The sequence below is a fragment of the Limanda limanda genome, chromosome 9 (assembly GCF_963576545.1).
Source record: "Limanda limanda chromosome 9, fLimLim1.1, whole genome shotgun sequence".
NCBI lineage: Eukaryota > Metazoa > Chordata > Actinopteri > Pleuronectiformes > Pleuronectidae > Limanda > Limanda limanda.
Genome location: NC_083644.1, coordinates 1900701 through 1915923, shown reverse-complemented (window position 1 = coordinate 1915923; position 15223 = coordinate 1900701). Strand labels below are relative to the sequence as shown.

Sequence of the window (15223 nt, the reverse complement as noted above, 5' to 3'; positions counted from 1 at the left end):
TTTACTACTTTGTTGCATTAATAAGCACAACATAGGGTTTGTAGAATAATGACCTGCAAAGAATCTTGTAGCAAAGTTAAATTCAATTGGTTAAAGAAATACTGAATTAAAAGAGAAGCATTTAGAAATAGAAGCAACACATTTTATTAAAAGGAAATAAAATATCACACTTTGCAATAACCAGTAGTTCATTCTAGATTGAAAATCTTTATTGTCATCATTGTACAATGAAATTATAAGAGTCTTCTCTTTCCAAGATATATCTCTATATAGTTGTCAAAATGTGGATATATATATCGTTTGAAAACAACAATAGTAGCAGCATCAGCAACTAACTACATACAGAAGATAAGAAATAAACATATTTACAGTGAAAAACAAGATTCTTTTAGGGGGTTTCAGTCCCTGATGAAGGAGTGTGTTTGTGAGTGTGTTAATCACAGCACTTGATGTGTGTGTGTGTGTGTGTGTTTCCTTCATAGTCCTTGATGTGTGTGATATGTGCACTCTGAAAGTGGGTTAGACAGACTATGATGTGTTCGGGCACGGAGGAGTGTGATGAGGGTCATGGCTCTGGGATAGATTCTGCTCCTCAGTCTGTTGGTGGAGGATCTTTGTTATGGTCTGCACCATGGCCCCTCCCTCCTCTGTGTGTGTGGGGGGGGGATTTAATGTACAACTGATCAATCAACAAGTGATCAGTCGTCATCATGAATGACAAACCACATGGAAACAGATTGGGGTAGAAGTAGCAGCAGCGCAGCCAACATGATGCTGGCAACAGTTCATCGACTTATTTCACACGCTGCTGTGTCATTGTCCGAGGATTCATACCAAGCTGTGGACCTGCCTAGTCTATCTGACAGGAGAACAAATAAAAGCACGTCAGTAAAGTTATTTATTAAAGTCAATAAAGAAAGGGTTGGTACTCAGACAGTTGTATTGTTGATGCTCTGCCTGCCACACCTACTATTGAACTGACGCACAGCCTCTCTCTATTTTTACCTTAATAATAGGCCTTTGAAAATCAAAAGATGTTGTTCACTAGGTGGGTTCTCTCTCTCTCTCTCTCTCTCTCTCTCTCTCTCTCTGACACTCAGCTTCAATATGTGACTTTTATTTCGATGTCGCAACACCACATAGCAATCGGGGGAAACAATGTTGTGTCTCATACCTCATATAGTTTTTTAACTTTCCTTAACTCTCTTGGACTAGTATTAAAGCCGAATATATAATATTTATTATTTATTTAATATATACTTGCTTTAGGTTTTGATACAATAAATTTAGTTATTCAAATGACTAATTCTCATTGAGTGTGTGTGACACAGAAGACTCAGCTTCACCTTCACTCATTCAGTTTTACCCCAACTGCTGCACATCGTACAATGTTAGCTTTGACCTCCCAAGAAGTCGTCGAGGATTGTCCTCACACGCAGCTGTGACATCACCTAGAAAAATAAATTACTTGGAAAAGTGGTCTTCATAGTTTTACAAAGATTAAAACCCCATGGCTTAAAAAGGTTTTAACACAAAGAGTAATAATGGACCATGGCTGTATCCTCAGGTGTCCTGTCAGCAGCTAATTCTAACACTATAGTTTCCATCAAAGGTTCATGTGAAGATAAGTTAGAAGTTTAAAACTATATTTAGTGCTCTGTTATGTTAAATGTCCATTAAAATGTTTTTCTTCTCTTTTACAATCAGTGTAACTTTGGTTGTACTGTTTTCCAGGATATTAGACCTGGAGACATTGTGACATGAAATGGTCAAACAGACATTTAATTCGCAAAGGTCTTGTTCTACAGAGACTTAATGTGACTCCAGGTCAAGATGGCCGCTGTGAATAAGTTCAGGCTCACATTCAAATTTGTTATTTTTGCTGTTGACCTCAAAATCGTGCCAGTGAAGGTTGCTTAGAAAAATAAACATGTTCTCTATAGTGTGTTGTTCTGTATTGTTGATGTTCTTTAGCAACATTACCACACCTCCTGTTGTTGAATTAATGGCACAGCCTCTCTATTTATATTTCTGGCCTTTAGAAATCAAAAGTATGTTCTTCTTCAGGTAGGTCATAAAGCTTCTCCCACAGATGCTTCACATGTTTGTACGCGTGGGAACTGTTTCTGTGTGAGGACGCCAACAACGCCTAAACAATGAGAAATAATCAACTTAACTTTTGGAGACTGAAGTGGAAGTCTTCCTAATCTGAATGCCGAAGTGTCCTTGGGCAAGATACTGAACCCCGAATTGCCCCTGATAGAAAAATTGCCGCCCATAGATGCACCCTCATTTAACCCCTTGCTCCTATATTCACTCATGTGGAAAAAGTATTACAGCAGGATGAACAATAACCTGCAAAATCTAAGCTGCTGCCGATTTAATTATTAGAAACTACAAAACAGAAACTTAAAATAAAATAAAGGTTTGTGGTGTTTTTTCAAAACTGCTTCATGTTTCATATACTGTCTTAAATATTCTTTTATCTCCTGTCCTGCACAGGTTGACAGCAGACCAGTTGCTGCTGTGAGTCACACTGACAAAATAAGAAAACACTGGATTTACAGACAGCATGGATGTAGAGGGGGAGGGGGGACCCTGGTCCAGAACCTCTGTGTCAAGTGAGTGTTAATATTTCTTCTTGTAAAGTCTAGCAAATGACAACAAAGAGACAAAAAACGACCAAAAAGGCTGAAAGATACGCAAAGTACTTTAAAGTGATGCAAATAGGACACAACCAGAAAGAGACAGAACAAGTATGAATATACAAATAAGACAGGTTGATCAATATGATTTAAGGTTCGTGAGAAGCTGCCACAACTGTTTAATTATTATCCTTATGTAAGATTCACAAATAGATTCAACATGATTTTCTTGCTAAATCAGTCTTGGCATTTAGAGTGCTTCTAACATAGCCAATACAAGTGCGTCATTAAATTCATCTCTAAATACTTGTGCCCTTTCAACACAGGAGATCACACCTTGACAACACATTCACTAGTTATGTCAGAACAATATGACAGAACTAAAATAGTTAGAGGATAACTTCAGTGACCACACAGAGTCGACACTCATAACACAAGACGGACATTAGACTGGAAGGTCACTGGTTTGAGGACTGACACAAACATACCTGGATGTGGACCAGACCTGGATCTGTTAAAGTCCAAGAGGACTCTCCCTACCCCCACTGTCTAAGTGCCCTTGGACCAATAAAGGAATCTTGAATCTGAATTTAGGGACACTGGTATGTTAATCAAAGTTTGAACTTTTAGTGGTCGATAAAGTGAGCAGGTGGATCCAAACCAAAAACAGAATTCATTGAAAAATAAATCAAATAAGGTTGCAGACACAGCAGGAAGCAAACTACAACAAAGCAGGACCAGGAATGTACAGCACACACAGAAGACGCAGGCAGAGACGCACACAACAAAACTGAAGTGAGGAGTTGACTTGAATACAATGAGAACCATTGACAAACTTGCCACAGGTGGCCCAGGACAAGCAGGTGAAACTAATCGGGCAGGACAAAAGCAGAAGTGACACATGAGGGAGGGTGTGCCTGAGATCACTCTTGAATCTCTTAATAGTGAGTTCACCATTTAGTTGCAATGTCCGAATGTTTAATGACATGTTATATTCCCTATGCACTCATGGTTTCCCATAATGCACCATGTAAAATCGTGAGAAGTCTATAACCAAGCAATATGTACCATCATGCATTTGGCTCGCAGCAGTGAGACGAGGGGAGAGAGGGAGGAATGAACAGCCGGACCTGTTTTATAAATGTATGTAAGATTAGCTCATCCCAGCACAAACTGGGAAACAAGTTTATTTCTGCAGTTAAAGATGATCATTCAATGGTTTTTACCTCAAAGTATTTATCCTAAGTGTAAAATAAACATCTGAAATGTATTGTTGGGTTTTCTGATGAGCTCACTATATAGTGCTCTATACAGAAGACCTTTGATAGTAAAGTAGGGTAATTGAATGAGTGGGTGATTTCAGATAGAACAGAACTACAGAATAAACCAGGAAACACCAAACTCAAACAAATAATCATGACACCGTGACTTTGACTGAACATATCTCCCTCGATGTAGGTCAAACAGAATCCCCAGGAATATTCCCAGTTAAAGGTGAATTGTGCTCTGAATTTAGTGAGATTCTTTCTTCCTGGTGGTGTCTCAAGTCAAATGTCAAATCTTAGGCTCCACCAAAAGACAGAATATGCAAGATCAATAAAGAATAAGCCAAAATATATATAAGTATAGGTATTAGTCCATTCACAATGTGTTTCAAATTATTTTTTATTCTTCGTCTAAGAAAATGTTGACATATCGTGTGGATGTGCAAATACTTTTAGTCATGTTATAGGCTTATCATCATATTAATACTTGTAGCCATCTTTATTTATACAGCACTTTTCCTGACAAAGTTACAAAGTGCTTCACAAAAGGGTGAAACATTGATATGATGACTCTCTCTCTCTTCCAGCCTTTTGTCTTTGTCAACTCCTGCCCCACTGAGTCTTTGTGAGTTACTGCATCAGCTGCATGTGTTTTATTCTCCTGCCGAACATACATTTTAGTGATCTGTGAAAGGCTCTTAAAGGAGCCTGTGTCAAATATTAACATCATTCAACTGTCAGTTACACATGCATTTCAAGCCAAAACAACACATTTTAAATAATAAAACGGTGTATTACAGATACATGCTTTATCTATTAAAAGGAGAATGTAATTATTTAGCTGAACGCTCACTAATATGCACCAAACAATGTCATCATCAACTGAGCAACTAGGTCACACACAGAAAACACACCTTTACTTTTTTCACTGACTATTGAAAAATGAAAGAATATTACACATCAAGACAAATTAAATTAAATTAGTTAGGAGGTAAAAAGGAGATGATAAAGTTCACAAAATCTGCTCTTCCTGTTTTAGCCTTTCCAATCAGCAGATGCAGCATTCCCGTTGTTGTCGATGTAGCTGCTTGTGTCGAGGTTGTGTGTAGATGTGGCGGCAGTAGTAGTTGTGGTTGAGGCAGAAGTTAGGCTAAAATCAAATCTCTTCCAACTACACCTTGATTAAGAAGACGATGGTCCAATGAACATGGTCAACTCTGATGTTGAAATGAAAAAGAAAGAAAGTTAGTTGCACTTGTATATTACACTTATATGTAGCACTTGGTATTGGGCTTAAATGATTCATGCTGTTCTTGGTGTGTACCCTCATGGTTGAATGCATTTATTTTAATTCACTTTGGATAAAAGCATCAACCAAATGATATGTGTGGCCCCGGGTTAATTCCCCAGAGCTAAGAGGGAACATAACAAGAACAATAATAATGTAATGCAGTAGCCACACTACAGAGTCACCTGAAGATGTGTCACCTCTCTATAGTTTGTTTTTGGGGTTTAGATCTCCTAACATGTGGGGGGGGGGGACACTAACTTCCTCACTGCAGGGGTCCACCTGTATGAGCTGCCTCTGATTCGTCGGTTTAGAGAGACGTCACGTTTCCAAGGGTGTGATTGGTCAAGAGGGCGGGACTAGAGGAGAGTGCGGTCTGAGTGATGGAGGACAACAGTGTGTGTGCGTGTGTGTCTGTGTGTGTCACGTGTAACAGGTCAACATTGAGTGTTTGTCGGAAGTTCGCCTGACAAGTGTTTACACTGTGGCAGCTCTCTCCCGCCATTTAGCCGGCTGCGTAGCCACTTGTTAGCATTCGGCTAACGCCAAGCTAGAGTGTAACAAACGGCCGTGGGAGAAGCAGACAGGGCACCGTGTGACCGGCAGAGCAGGAGGCATCTCTGGCTTCGACGGACACCAGGGGGCGCTGCTCTCTGTTCCCTGTCTCCAGGAGAAGGAGGAGGATGAACCTTTGGTGCTGGGTGAGTAGCGGACTGTGTCATCAACTCCAAGTGGCATGCAACAGGGGTTTTATTTGTGTGTTATTGCTGTGGTTATTGTTTCATTCTGACTGTGTTTTGAAGTAACTGTTGTTGCTACTTTGTACCTGAGGACATTGGACATATGTCAAAAATGTCAAATATGTTAAAGATCTCCCACATACATGTTTGGTTGTATATATTTAAACCTACGGTGGTTTAATTTTGTTCTGAGGTTTGCCTTAAAGCGGTGAGACAGACGTACATTGCACAAGAAGGTGATTTCATAAATTAACCTTCATTTGTTAATAATTAATTTTCATACACATTCCCTTATTGTCAGTGTTAATAAATAGGATATAAAGCTGAAGTATTGTTTCACAAGACCACAGGGGTTAACCCCACTATGTACTCAGTTACATGTTACTGTCAGTCATAACCGATGCATAGTAGTTGTATTACAGGGATTAGTAAAGAAACTGATGTACCTAGTTCTTAGGATCTCATGGTGGTTGAGGCCAAGGAAGCGCTACGTATGTAATGTAATGTAGTTTTAGCAGAAGTTGTTGTAGTTGGGGTCATCGTTGTCGGTGCAGTGTTTGTTGTTGTTGTTGGTGGAGTAGTTGATGTTGTTGTTGATGGTGGAGTGGTTGTTGTTGTAGTTGGGGCAGTGGTTGTTGGGGAAGTGGTTGTTGTAGTTGTGGTAGTAGTTGTTGTAGTTGGGGCAGTGGTTGTTGTGGAAGTGGTTGTTGTTGTTGTAGATGTGGTAGTAGTTGGGACAGTGGTTGTTTTATTTAGTTGTTAAATAGTCAAATTGAGTAAATGTATAGAATCAGTAAGTAACTAAAAATCACCACTGTAATCCAATTGCAGACCAAGAGCATAAAGGCAATGTCCACAACTTCTGTAATTGTCTTTAATAAACTTTTATTGCAGTGAACTAGCAGGGGAAAGCATACAGCGTCGATTAAAATCTCTTATCTCTTATCTGCATCTGGGAAGGACCTTCACCGGTCAGCACGGCCCCCTGAACAGAAGAACCTCTATGCTTTCTAGTTTTCTCCCTAAATATAATTTCCTATTTCCCCCCACCCTCTGGAATGTTTACTGGAACATTGCTGGAACGTTGTTGTCATGGTGATCAACGGCCTTTACAATACAAAAACATTGTCTAACAGTTACGAGCTCTGCTCCACACCACGTCGCACACCTCTAGTTCCGCGTTCTCACAGAACTGTTCATCTTTTTTCCGAACAGAAGACTTCAAACAGATTCAGCAGTGTTGGACAATCTCAAAGAAAACACCAAACAAGACAACAATACATTTAACTTATTTGACCTCATCTATTTAACCTTATAATCATGACTTTTAAGAAATTACTCCTTGTTATATTTCATTCATTTTACCAGAAGCTTTTACTTGAAACACACTGTTCTCATTAGTAACAGTAGTTACTTAATACAGCAGGTTAAAGGATCAGCATGCTATATACCAGAATTATGATTTTACTTGTTAAGCTTGTAAAATCCTACAACTCTTTGGCACATAGCGTTACACAAACTAGTCCCACAACAGGCTGTTCCACTGGTAATGGTACCAACACCTTGCATGAAAGGCAGTGTCTCCATGATGGCAGCAGCTGCACACAGATTTGAAGATGCACAGCCAAAAGCTGGAGAAGTGCTGGCCCCATTAGTCACTAAAAATGAAACACAATCTCATGTTAAGTTACTTGTCTCAGTGAAAGAAACAAGTCCACAATTTAAACTTACTTTCATGTCAGTAAAAATGTTGAACTGAATCTAACTCAATTAATGAGTTTGTTCAATGTTTATTGTTGTGCAGTATTTATCTCATGTTTTCAAAGCTGTTACCATTTCTTAGTTCAATGATTATCAAAACAAAGAATTGTTTATTTAGGTCAATTTGGATTAAAATAAATTCTCAAAATGAGCAAAATATTTTCTAACTTGTCAAATGTTGAAGTTTTTTGCTCTTCTATGTCTCTGTAAATGAAACATGTTTTATTTTATTTATCAAGTAACAAGTTAACTGAGAAATTATCAATAGTTTGGTCAACTGCTCAAGATGAAACTAATTTTAACTTCTGTATCTCCTCTGTGCTCCTTAACTCTCAAACATTATGATGATCTTAAGATGATGAGAAGAAGACTTACCTCTGGCTTGAAAGCAGCGATCCTCTGTTCCCTTGCATTGTAGTGGAAGGCTGCAATCAGAGGTGATGGGGTCACAAAAATAACATAGTAGACTGTTATCTGCTGGAACCACAGGGACTGAAACAGACAAAAAATTATACTGTTTATTAGAGTCAGAGAGAAGATGGAAGTGTTATGGATTAAAAACAGAACATGTCAGGAGAAGAATGCAGATTAATACGAGTCATCTGCATCTACTTACAAGGCAGAGTGTTGGAGTTGCAGCTGTCTGTGTTGCAGCATGTAGCACTTACAAGAGCACTCGAAACACCCAAGTTAACTGAAAATGTCTGAGAACCCGTGGCTGGACACAGGGAGGGGGGGGCACAGGCCTTGTAGATTTGCTGTCCAGGAGTCCCAAGTGAAACGGCTGCAGAGTCAAAGTGCAGTTTGTTAATGGTGATGGAAAGCACACGTCACTTTGCAGAACATGTATTCAACTGGAAAGTAACTTGTACAGAAGTTTACCTTGAATAGAAGCTGTGATACACATCGTTTCTGTGGGACATGTAACTGCTGCTGTGGTTGAACAGGCAGCATTTGTGCAAGTTTCACACACAAGTTTGGAAGTTGTAGTTGGGGTAGTGGTTGTTGTTGTTGGGGTTGTGATTGTTGTAGTTGGGGTATCGGTTGTTGTTGTTGTAGTGAGAGTGTTACACAAACTAGTCCCACAACAGGCTGGTCCACTGGTAATGGAACCAACATCTTGCATGAAAGGCAGTGACCCCAGGCTGGCAGCAGCTGCACACAGATTTGTAGATGCACAGCCAAAAGCTGGAGAAGTGCCGCCCGAATTTGTCACTAAAGATGAAACACAATAGTAGGTTTGTTAGTTGGATAATTTCAGAGAGAATTCTTCACTTTAAGATTAACTTGAATTCATCAGGAAATGTATTTTGATGACAATAGTTAAACATTAGTTGTTGCCATGGTTACAGTCGTGCAGTATTTTAACATCGCACCTTAATACTGACATGTGAACGTGTACTTCAGGACCACGTGACATCACTGATTTCACTGTTTTATTTTCTCACGTATGCAACAGAGAATATGTGTGATCCAACCCAACCACACCCTTCAACTATACTGGTTGTTTTCAGAGGTGATACAGGCCTGAAGCTTTCAACCAGCAGAGGGCAGCAGAACACTGTGTTTCAGTCTGATGTTAAGTTACTTGTCTCATTGAAAGAAGCAAGTCCACAATTTAAACACACGTTCACGTCAGTCAAAATGTTGAACTAAATCTAACTCAATTAATGAGTTTGCTCAGTGTTTATTGTTGTGCAGTATTTATCTCATGTTTTCAAAGCTGTTACCATTTCTTAGTTCGATGATTATTAAAATAAATAATTGTTCACTTAATTCATTTTGGAATCAAAGAAACTTTCAAAATGAGCAAAAACTTTTTTTGTGACAAAGCAAGAGACTTTCATAATCAAGTTGAGTTCCAGGAAATCGTGATGAAAAATAACTAACAGATTAACTGAGAAATAATCAATAGTTTGGTCAACTGGTCAAGATGGAACTAATTTTAACTACTTTATCTCCTCTGTGCTCTTTAAATCTAAAACATTATGATGATCTTAAGATGATGAGAAAGTAAATATTTCATAAAAAGACAAGTCAGTTAAAAGTAAGTTTTTAATCTCTAATGTTAGGGACAATAAATACAGAGTAACACAGATGATACAGATTTCATTAAAGTGCTTTTAATGTTTATTACATGAGTAAATATATCTTAACTCTTCACTCTTTAGTATGAATATGTTAAAAATACTGAAAAATAGTAGAATAGGTTTGAAGTGCTCTTTGTTTAAATGCAGTATATAAGAAGAAGACTTACCACTTGCTTGAAAGCAACGATCCTCTGTTCCCCTACATTGTACTGAAGAGCTGCAATCAGAGGTGATGGGGTTACAAACGTGACACTGTAGACTGTTAACTGCTGGAACCACAGGGACTGAAACAGACAAAAAGTGATACTGTTTATTAGAGTCAGAGAGAAGATGGAAGTGTTATGGATTAAAAACAGAACATGTCAGGAGAAGGATGCAGATTAATAAGAGTCATCTACATCTACTTACAAGGCAGAGTGTTGGAGTTGCAGCTGTCTGTGTTGCAGCATGTAGCACTTGCAAGTGAACTCGAAACACCCAAGTTAACTGAAAATGTCTGAGAGCCTGTGGCTGGACACAGGGAGGGGGGGGCACAGGCCTTGTAGATTTGCTGTCCAGGAGTCCCAAATGAAACGGCTGCAGAGTCAAAGTGAAGTTTGTTAATGGTGATGGAAAGCACACGTCACTTTGTAGTACATGTATTTCACTGGAAAGTAACTTGTAGAGAAGTTTACCTTGAATGGAAGCTGTGATACACATCGTGCCTGTGGGACATGGAACTGGTACTGTGGCTGAACAGGTAGCATCTGTGCAAGTTTCACACACAAGTGCTTCACCTGCAATGTGGAGAAAAATAGTCAGTGATATGTTGATCTGATCTAAATTGTGGTTCATAAAGGCTCAAAAATCGTCTTACTGTTCAAAAGGAGTTTCAGACATATGTGTTTTAATTTAAATATAAATAGACACTACATACATGACTCTGATTATTTAATCTGCTTCCTTCCTCTTTAGTCTGTTTCTTGTACTGCTGTACTGTATCTTATGAATTTCTCCTCTGATGATCAATAGAGCCTCCTTATTTATTTTCAAGGACATTAAATTACTTCTTTTAAGTAGAAAAAACAGCTGTCGATATTATTGTTAAAGTTTTTAAAAGTAGATTTAAAAGAGGTTGTGTTGTAGATGCTGAATCAGTATTGTAGAGATAATTAGTTACCTGTGCTGGAGAGCGCCCAGATGAGAGTCAGAGAAAGAAGCAGCTTCATCATGATGATCAGGTAAGTTCAGCAGATTCCTCATACGACCTCTCATCAACACGGACGCACTTTATATACTCTACAGGTGATGAACGCCTAATATCACAGGGATTGGGCGTGTTTCAATTTTTACAGCGTGATCATTCCAACTGTCAGTTTCTCTTTTGTCACAGAGGAAAGTAGGTCAACACACGACAACACACCTAAACACACCCATTTTAACTTTGTCACTGTTAACCTCTTAAGGATTGTCCACCAAAAACAACAGCATAAAACATAGACCTACATTTCCCTCAGGATCATTTAAGTATCCAAATGTACAGTATATATGTATATATGAATGTTTTTGATACGGCTTACTTATAGAGTTTAACAGACTTTCTCTGAGTAGCAGAATCTTTCATTAAAAGTTTTGACTTCATGTATCTCAGAACTCTAAATAAATATAAAAGCTGTTTTTACAATGAACACATGTTACATACACTTCTTGACATTTATCATCTGGAATGTTGTCAAACTGGTAACCTGTTTGTTAACACATCTTGATGCAGTAGCATAAAAATGATTAAATAAATATGTGTTAATAATATTTATATGATATTACACTATCTGTTATTTTTAGTAGACTATACACTGAACAAAATTCAGTATTAGTGGGTTAAATTTAAGTTAATCATCATATAGTTTTACCTATATTGCAATGAAAGAAACATCTACACCTTGAATTTTGCAGAGTTGAGGCTAAATTTAAACAGAGTGACTTTAATTACTACTGTGTTGCATTAATAAGCACAACATAGGGTTTGTAGAATATTGACCTGCAAAGTAACTTGTAGCAAAGTTAAATTCAATTGGGTAAAGAAATACTGAATTAAAAGAGAAGCGTTTAGAAAAAGAAGCAAAACATTACATTAAAAGGAAATAAAATCTCACACTGTGCAATAACCAGTAGTTCATTCTAGATTCAAGATCTTTATTGTCATCATTGTACTATGAAATTACAGTTTTTCTCGATTGCTTAAGCACGATTTTGAAAACAGGGCCCGGTGTTTCAAAACACTAAACACAATTGGCACAACCACACACCCAATCAGCAGAGCACCTCAGATCCTTTGCAAAATGAAATACTCTTGTAAAAACTATACACTAATTTATCAAAACCATATTTTGTTACCATATCAAACACACATGCTTCATATGACTCAATTCTGTTTGAGCCACTTACACACTGCTGTTGCTAACCTAAAACACTTTTAGCAATTCCAGGTCTCAGCGATTAGAGTCCTGTAAGTAAAGTACACATAGAAAGTGCAAATAGACAATAAATTCACCAAACTCTACACAACACCAATGCTGAAGACTCATGAAAATAGAATTTATTCCTCTCCATATACCCAAATCAGTCAACATGTCAACATGGAGAATCACAACAAAACCTGTCCCAGTTGTCATGCTACTACAGGAGTGTGCATAACACTGTAAGCTCAGCAAATATCAGACAAACAGAAAATTCTGTTTCCAGTTCAGGTTTCAATGAGGGGTACCTGAGCCTGGGGTCTGAGATCATAAAACTTCCACCGCCATGCAGAGAAAAACTCTTTGATTGGGTTTAGAAAAGGAGAGTATGGTGGAAGGTATTGTACTGTAAACTGTGGATGGTGTTGAAACCAGTTCTGGACCAGAGCAGAGCGGTGGAATGACACATTGTCCCAGATGACAGTGTATTGCATCTGGTGCCTGTGGTTTACTGCTGTGACGATGTTGTGCAATCGCTTCAAAAATGTGAGAATGTGAGGTGTGTTGTAAGGGCCCATACTGGCGTGATGGAGGAGGACCCCATTATGTGCAATGGCAGCACAAAGGGTGATGTTACCCCCACGTTGTCCTGGGACATTGATTATAGCCCCGTGGGCGTGGCCAATGATATTTCTGCGTCTCCTTCTTGTTTTTGTCAGGTTGAACCCTGCCTCATCTATGGATATGAATTCATGCAGGATTTCCTCAGCATCCATCTGTAAAACTCTCTGAAATACAGTGAAAGACAAGATTGTGAAGTTCAGCAGAGGTCTGGTATACAGTACATTTACATGATAAAGGTTACGTGTGCAGTATGCAACATCACAGTGCTAAAGTGAACAATTCATACCTCCACATACTCATGCTGCAGCCTTCTCCTCCTCCGTGGATTCCCCCTGTCCCCCTCACTCTTCCTCTTCCTTTTCCTCCTTCTCCTCCTCCGTGGATTCCCCCTTTCACCCTCACTCTTCCTCCTTCTCCTCCTCCGTGGATTCCCCCTTTCACCCTCACTCTTACTCCTTCTCCTCCTCCGTGGATTCCCCCTCTCACCCTCACTCTTCTTCTTTTTTGAGCACAAGCTCCATTTTGGTTGAAGACAGGTGAACTCAGCTGCTGCTTTTGTATAGTGCTTAAACCGGATTGGTGTGTCTACAATTAAGCATCATGTGTTTGCACACCCGATGGCTGTGTTTAACCAATTGGCTCATAGGGGTGGTATTTGACAGTCAGTGCTTAGGAATTGCAAGGAAGTGACATCTTCATATACTTCTGTGTCTAATGTATACAAGTGTGTTTAGTGTTTTGCAAATCACTGTGTGTATTGTTTTGCAAAAAGTGTGAAGCTGACATTGTGCTTATAGTGGTGCAGATCTGTGCCCATGTTTTGCTCCTTGAGTGTAAGGTTTTGATAATTGTGTAATACTTTTGATTTTAGTGTTTAAGTAATCGTAAAAAACTGTATAAGGGTCTTCTCTTTCCAAGATATATCTATATATAGTTGTCAAAATGTGGAGAAATATAGTGTTAAAACAACAATAGTAGCAGCATCAGCAACTAACTAAATACAGAAGATAAGAAATAAACATATTTACAGTAAAAAACAAGATTGTTTTGATCAGTTTCAGTCCCTCAGGGAAGAGTACATGTGAGTGTGTAAATCACAGCCCTTGATATGTGTTCGTGTGTGTGTGTGTGTGTGTTTACTTCATAGTCCTTGATGTGTGTGATATATGCACTCTGAAAGTGGGTTTGACAGACTATGATGTGTTCCCTGGACAGTGGACATACACTTGGGATGGGTGTGCGAGCGATGAAATAATTTTAAAAAACCACAGAGTCTCTCATTGTGGAGCTCTGACTGTGTAGTCGCTCACACTGGACTGAAACACAACACTGGATATTACCCATGATACCAGCTGCTGCTGTAAAAAATCCACCAAACTCTCTTTAGAATTCTTAATATTTTAAAGGTTTCCTGATGAATATTGGAGATAAACTCTTAGACTTTATCATCTTTAAAGTCAGGGCACTGCTCGTTGCCCCCCCCCCAACATGCTCTCTCTGACCAACAAAAACAATCACACAGACGGCCTCTAATTTCATCGGCCTTCCCACAACCAAAATCACACACCTAGCACTCACCACAACAGACGACACCGACCCCCCCTTAATCATAGCTTCACATTACTGCCATTCGGATGGAGGTACAGATCACCTAAACGGAGAAGGGCCCAATTCCGTAGAAGCTTCGTACCCTCTGCCATTGCAGCACTGAACAAATTGATACGATGAATTGAAACTGTTTGTAAATGTTTTTATGTTTCATGTGAAGTTTGGCAAATTGCCTCTGTTTGGCCTCAGCTGAAATGTTTCCTTGTTGACTGTACTGACATGACTGTGAAAACAAATTGTCGTCAGGCGACAATAAAGTCTATAAAGATAATCATCAGGACAATTGAAGTCAGTTCCACAATTCTCAAACGAGAATGTAACCACTCACCAAAGTTACATAGAGCAAGTGACTGAAGCATCTAACTCATTTTAATCTAACTTCTGCAAATGTAATATAATTGTAATATCTGCAAAATATAATTGTCACTTTGACACCATGTTAGCTGCATCACATACGATATTTCACTGTAGTTCCAATGTCTACACTGAACATTTTTCCTCATATGTTGCTCTCTCTTACTCTCATGTTTGTTTGGAAGTCTTCACTTTTATCACATCTGATCAACAAGTGATCAGTCGTCATCATTAATGACAAACCACATGGAAACAGATTGGGGTAGAAGTAGCAGCAGCGCAGCAAACATGATGCTGGCAACAGTTCATCGACTTATTTCACACGCTGCTGTGTCATTGTCCGAGGATTCATACCAAGCTGTGGACCTGCCTGGTCTATCTGACAGGAGAACAAATAAAAGCACGTCAGTAAA

At 38.9% G+C, this 15223-nt stretch overlaps 2 protein-coding genes across 2 annotated transcripts; both read right to left on the bottom strand.

Moving 5' to 3' along the window:
* Positions 1–6391: 6391 nt before the first annotated feature.
* On the bottom strand, positions 6392–8684 carry LOC133010510 (phospholipase A2 inhibitor and Ly6/PLAUR domain-containing protein-like; the record flags this gene model as incomplete). The annotated part of the gene is made up of 5 exons (XM_061078097.1): positions 6392–6481; positions 7448–7596; positions 8075–8191; positions 8316–8483; positions 8582–8684. Coding segments are annotated over 5 exons (627 nt in total), but the record flags the coding sequence as incomplete, so codon positions are not given.
* Positions 8685–8741: 57 nt separating this feature from the next.
* On the bottom strand, positions 8742–11000 carry LOC133010059 (phospholipase A2 inhibitor and Ly6/PLAUR domain-containing protein-like; the record flags this gene model as incomplete). Its single annotated transcript, XM_061077472.1, has 5 exons — positions 10949–11000; positions 10464–10565; positions 10198–10365; positions 9957–10073; positions 8742–8914 (listed from the first exon to the last, which is right to left on the bottom strand). Coding segments are annotated over exons 1-5 (612 nt in total), but the record flags the coding sequence as incomplete, so codon positions are not given.
* Positions 11001–15223: the final 4223 nt, after the last annotated feature.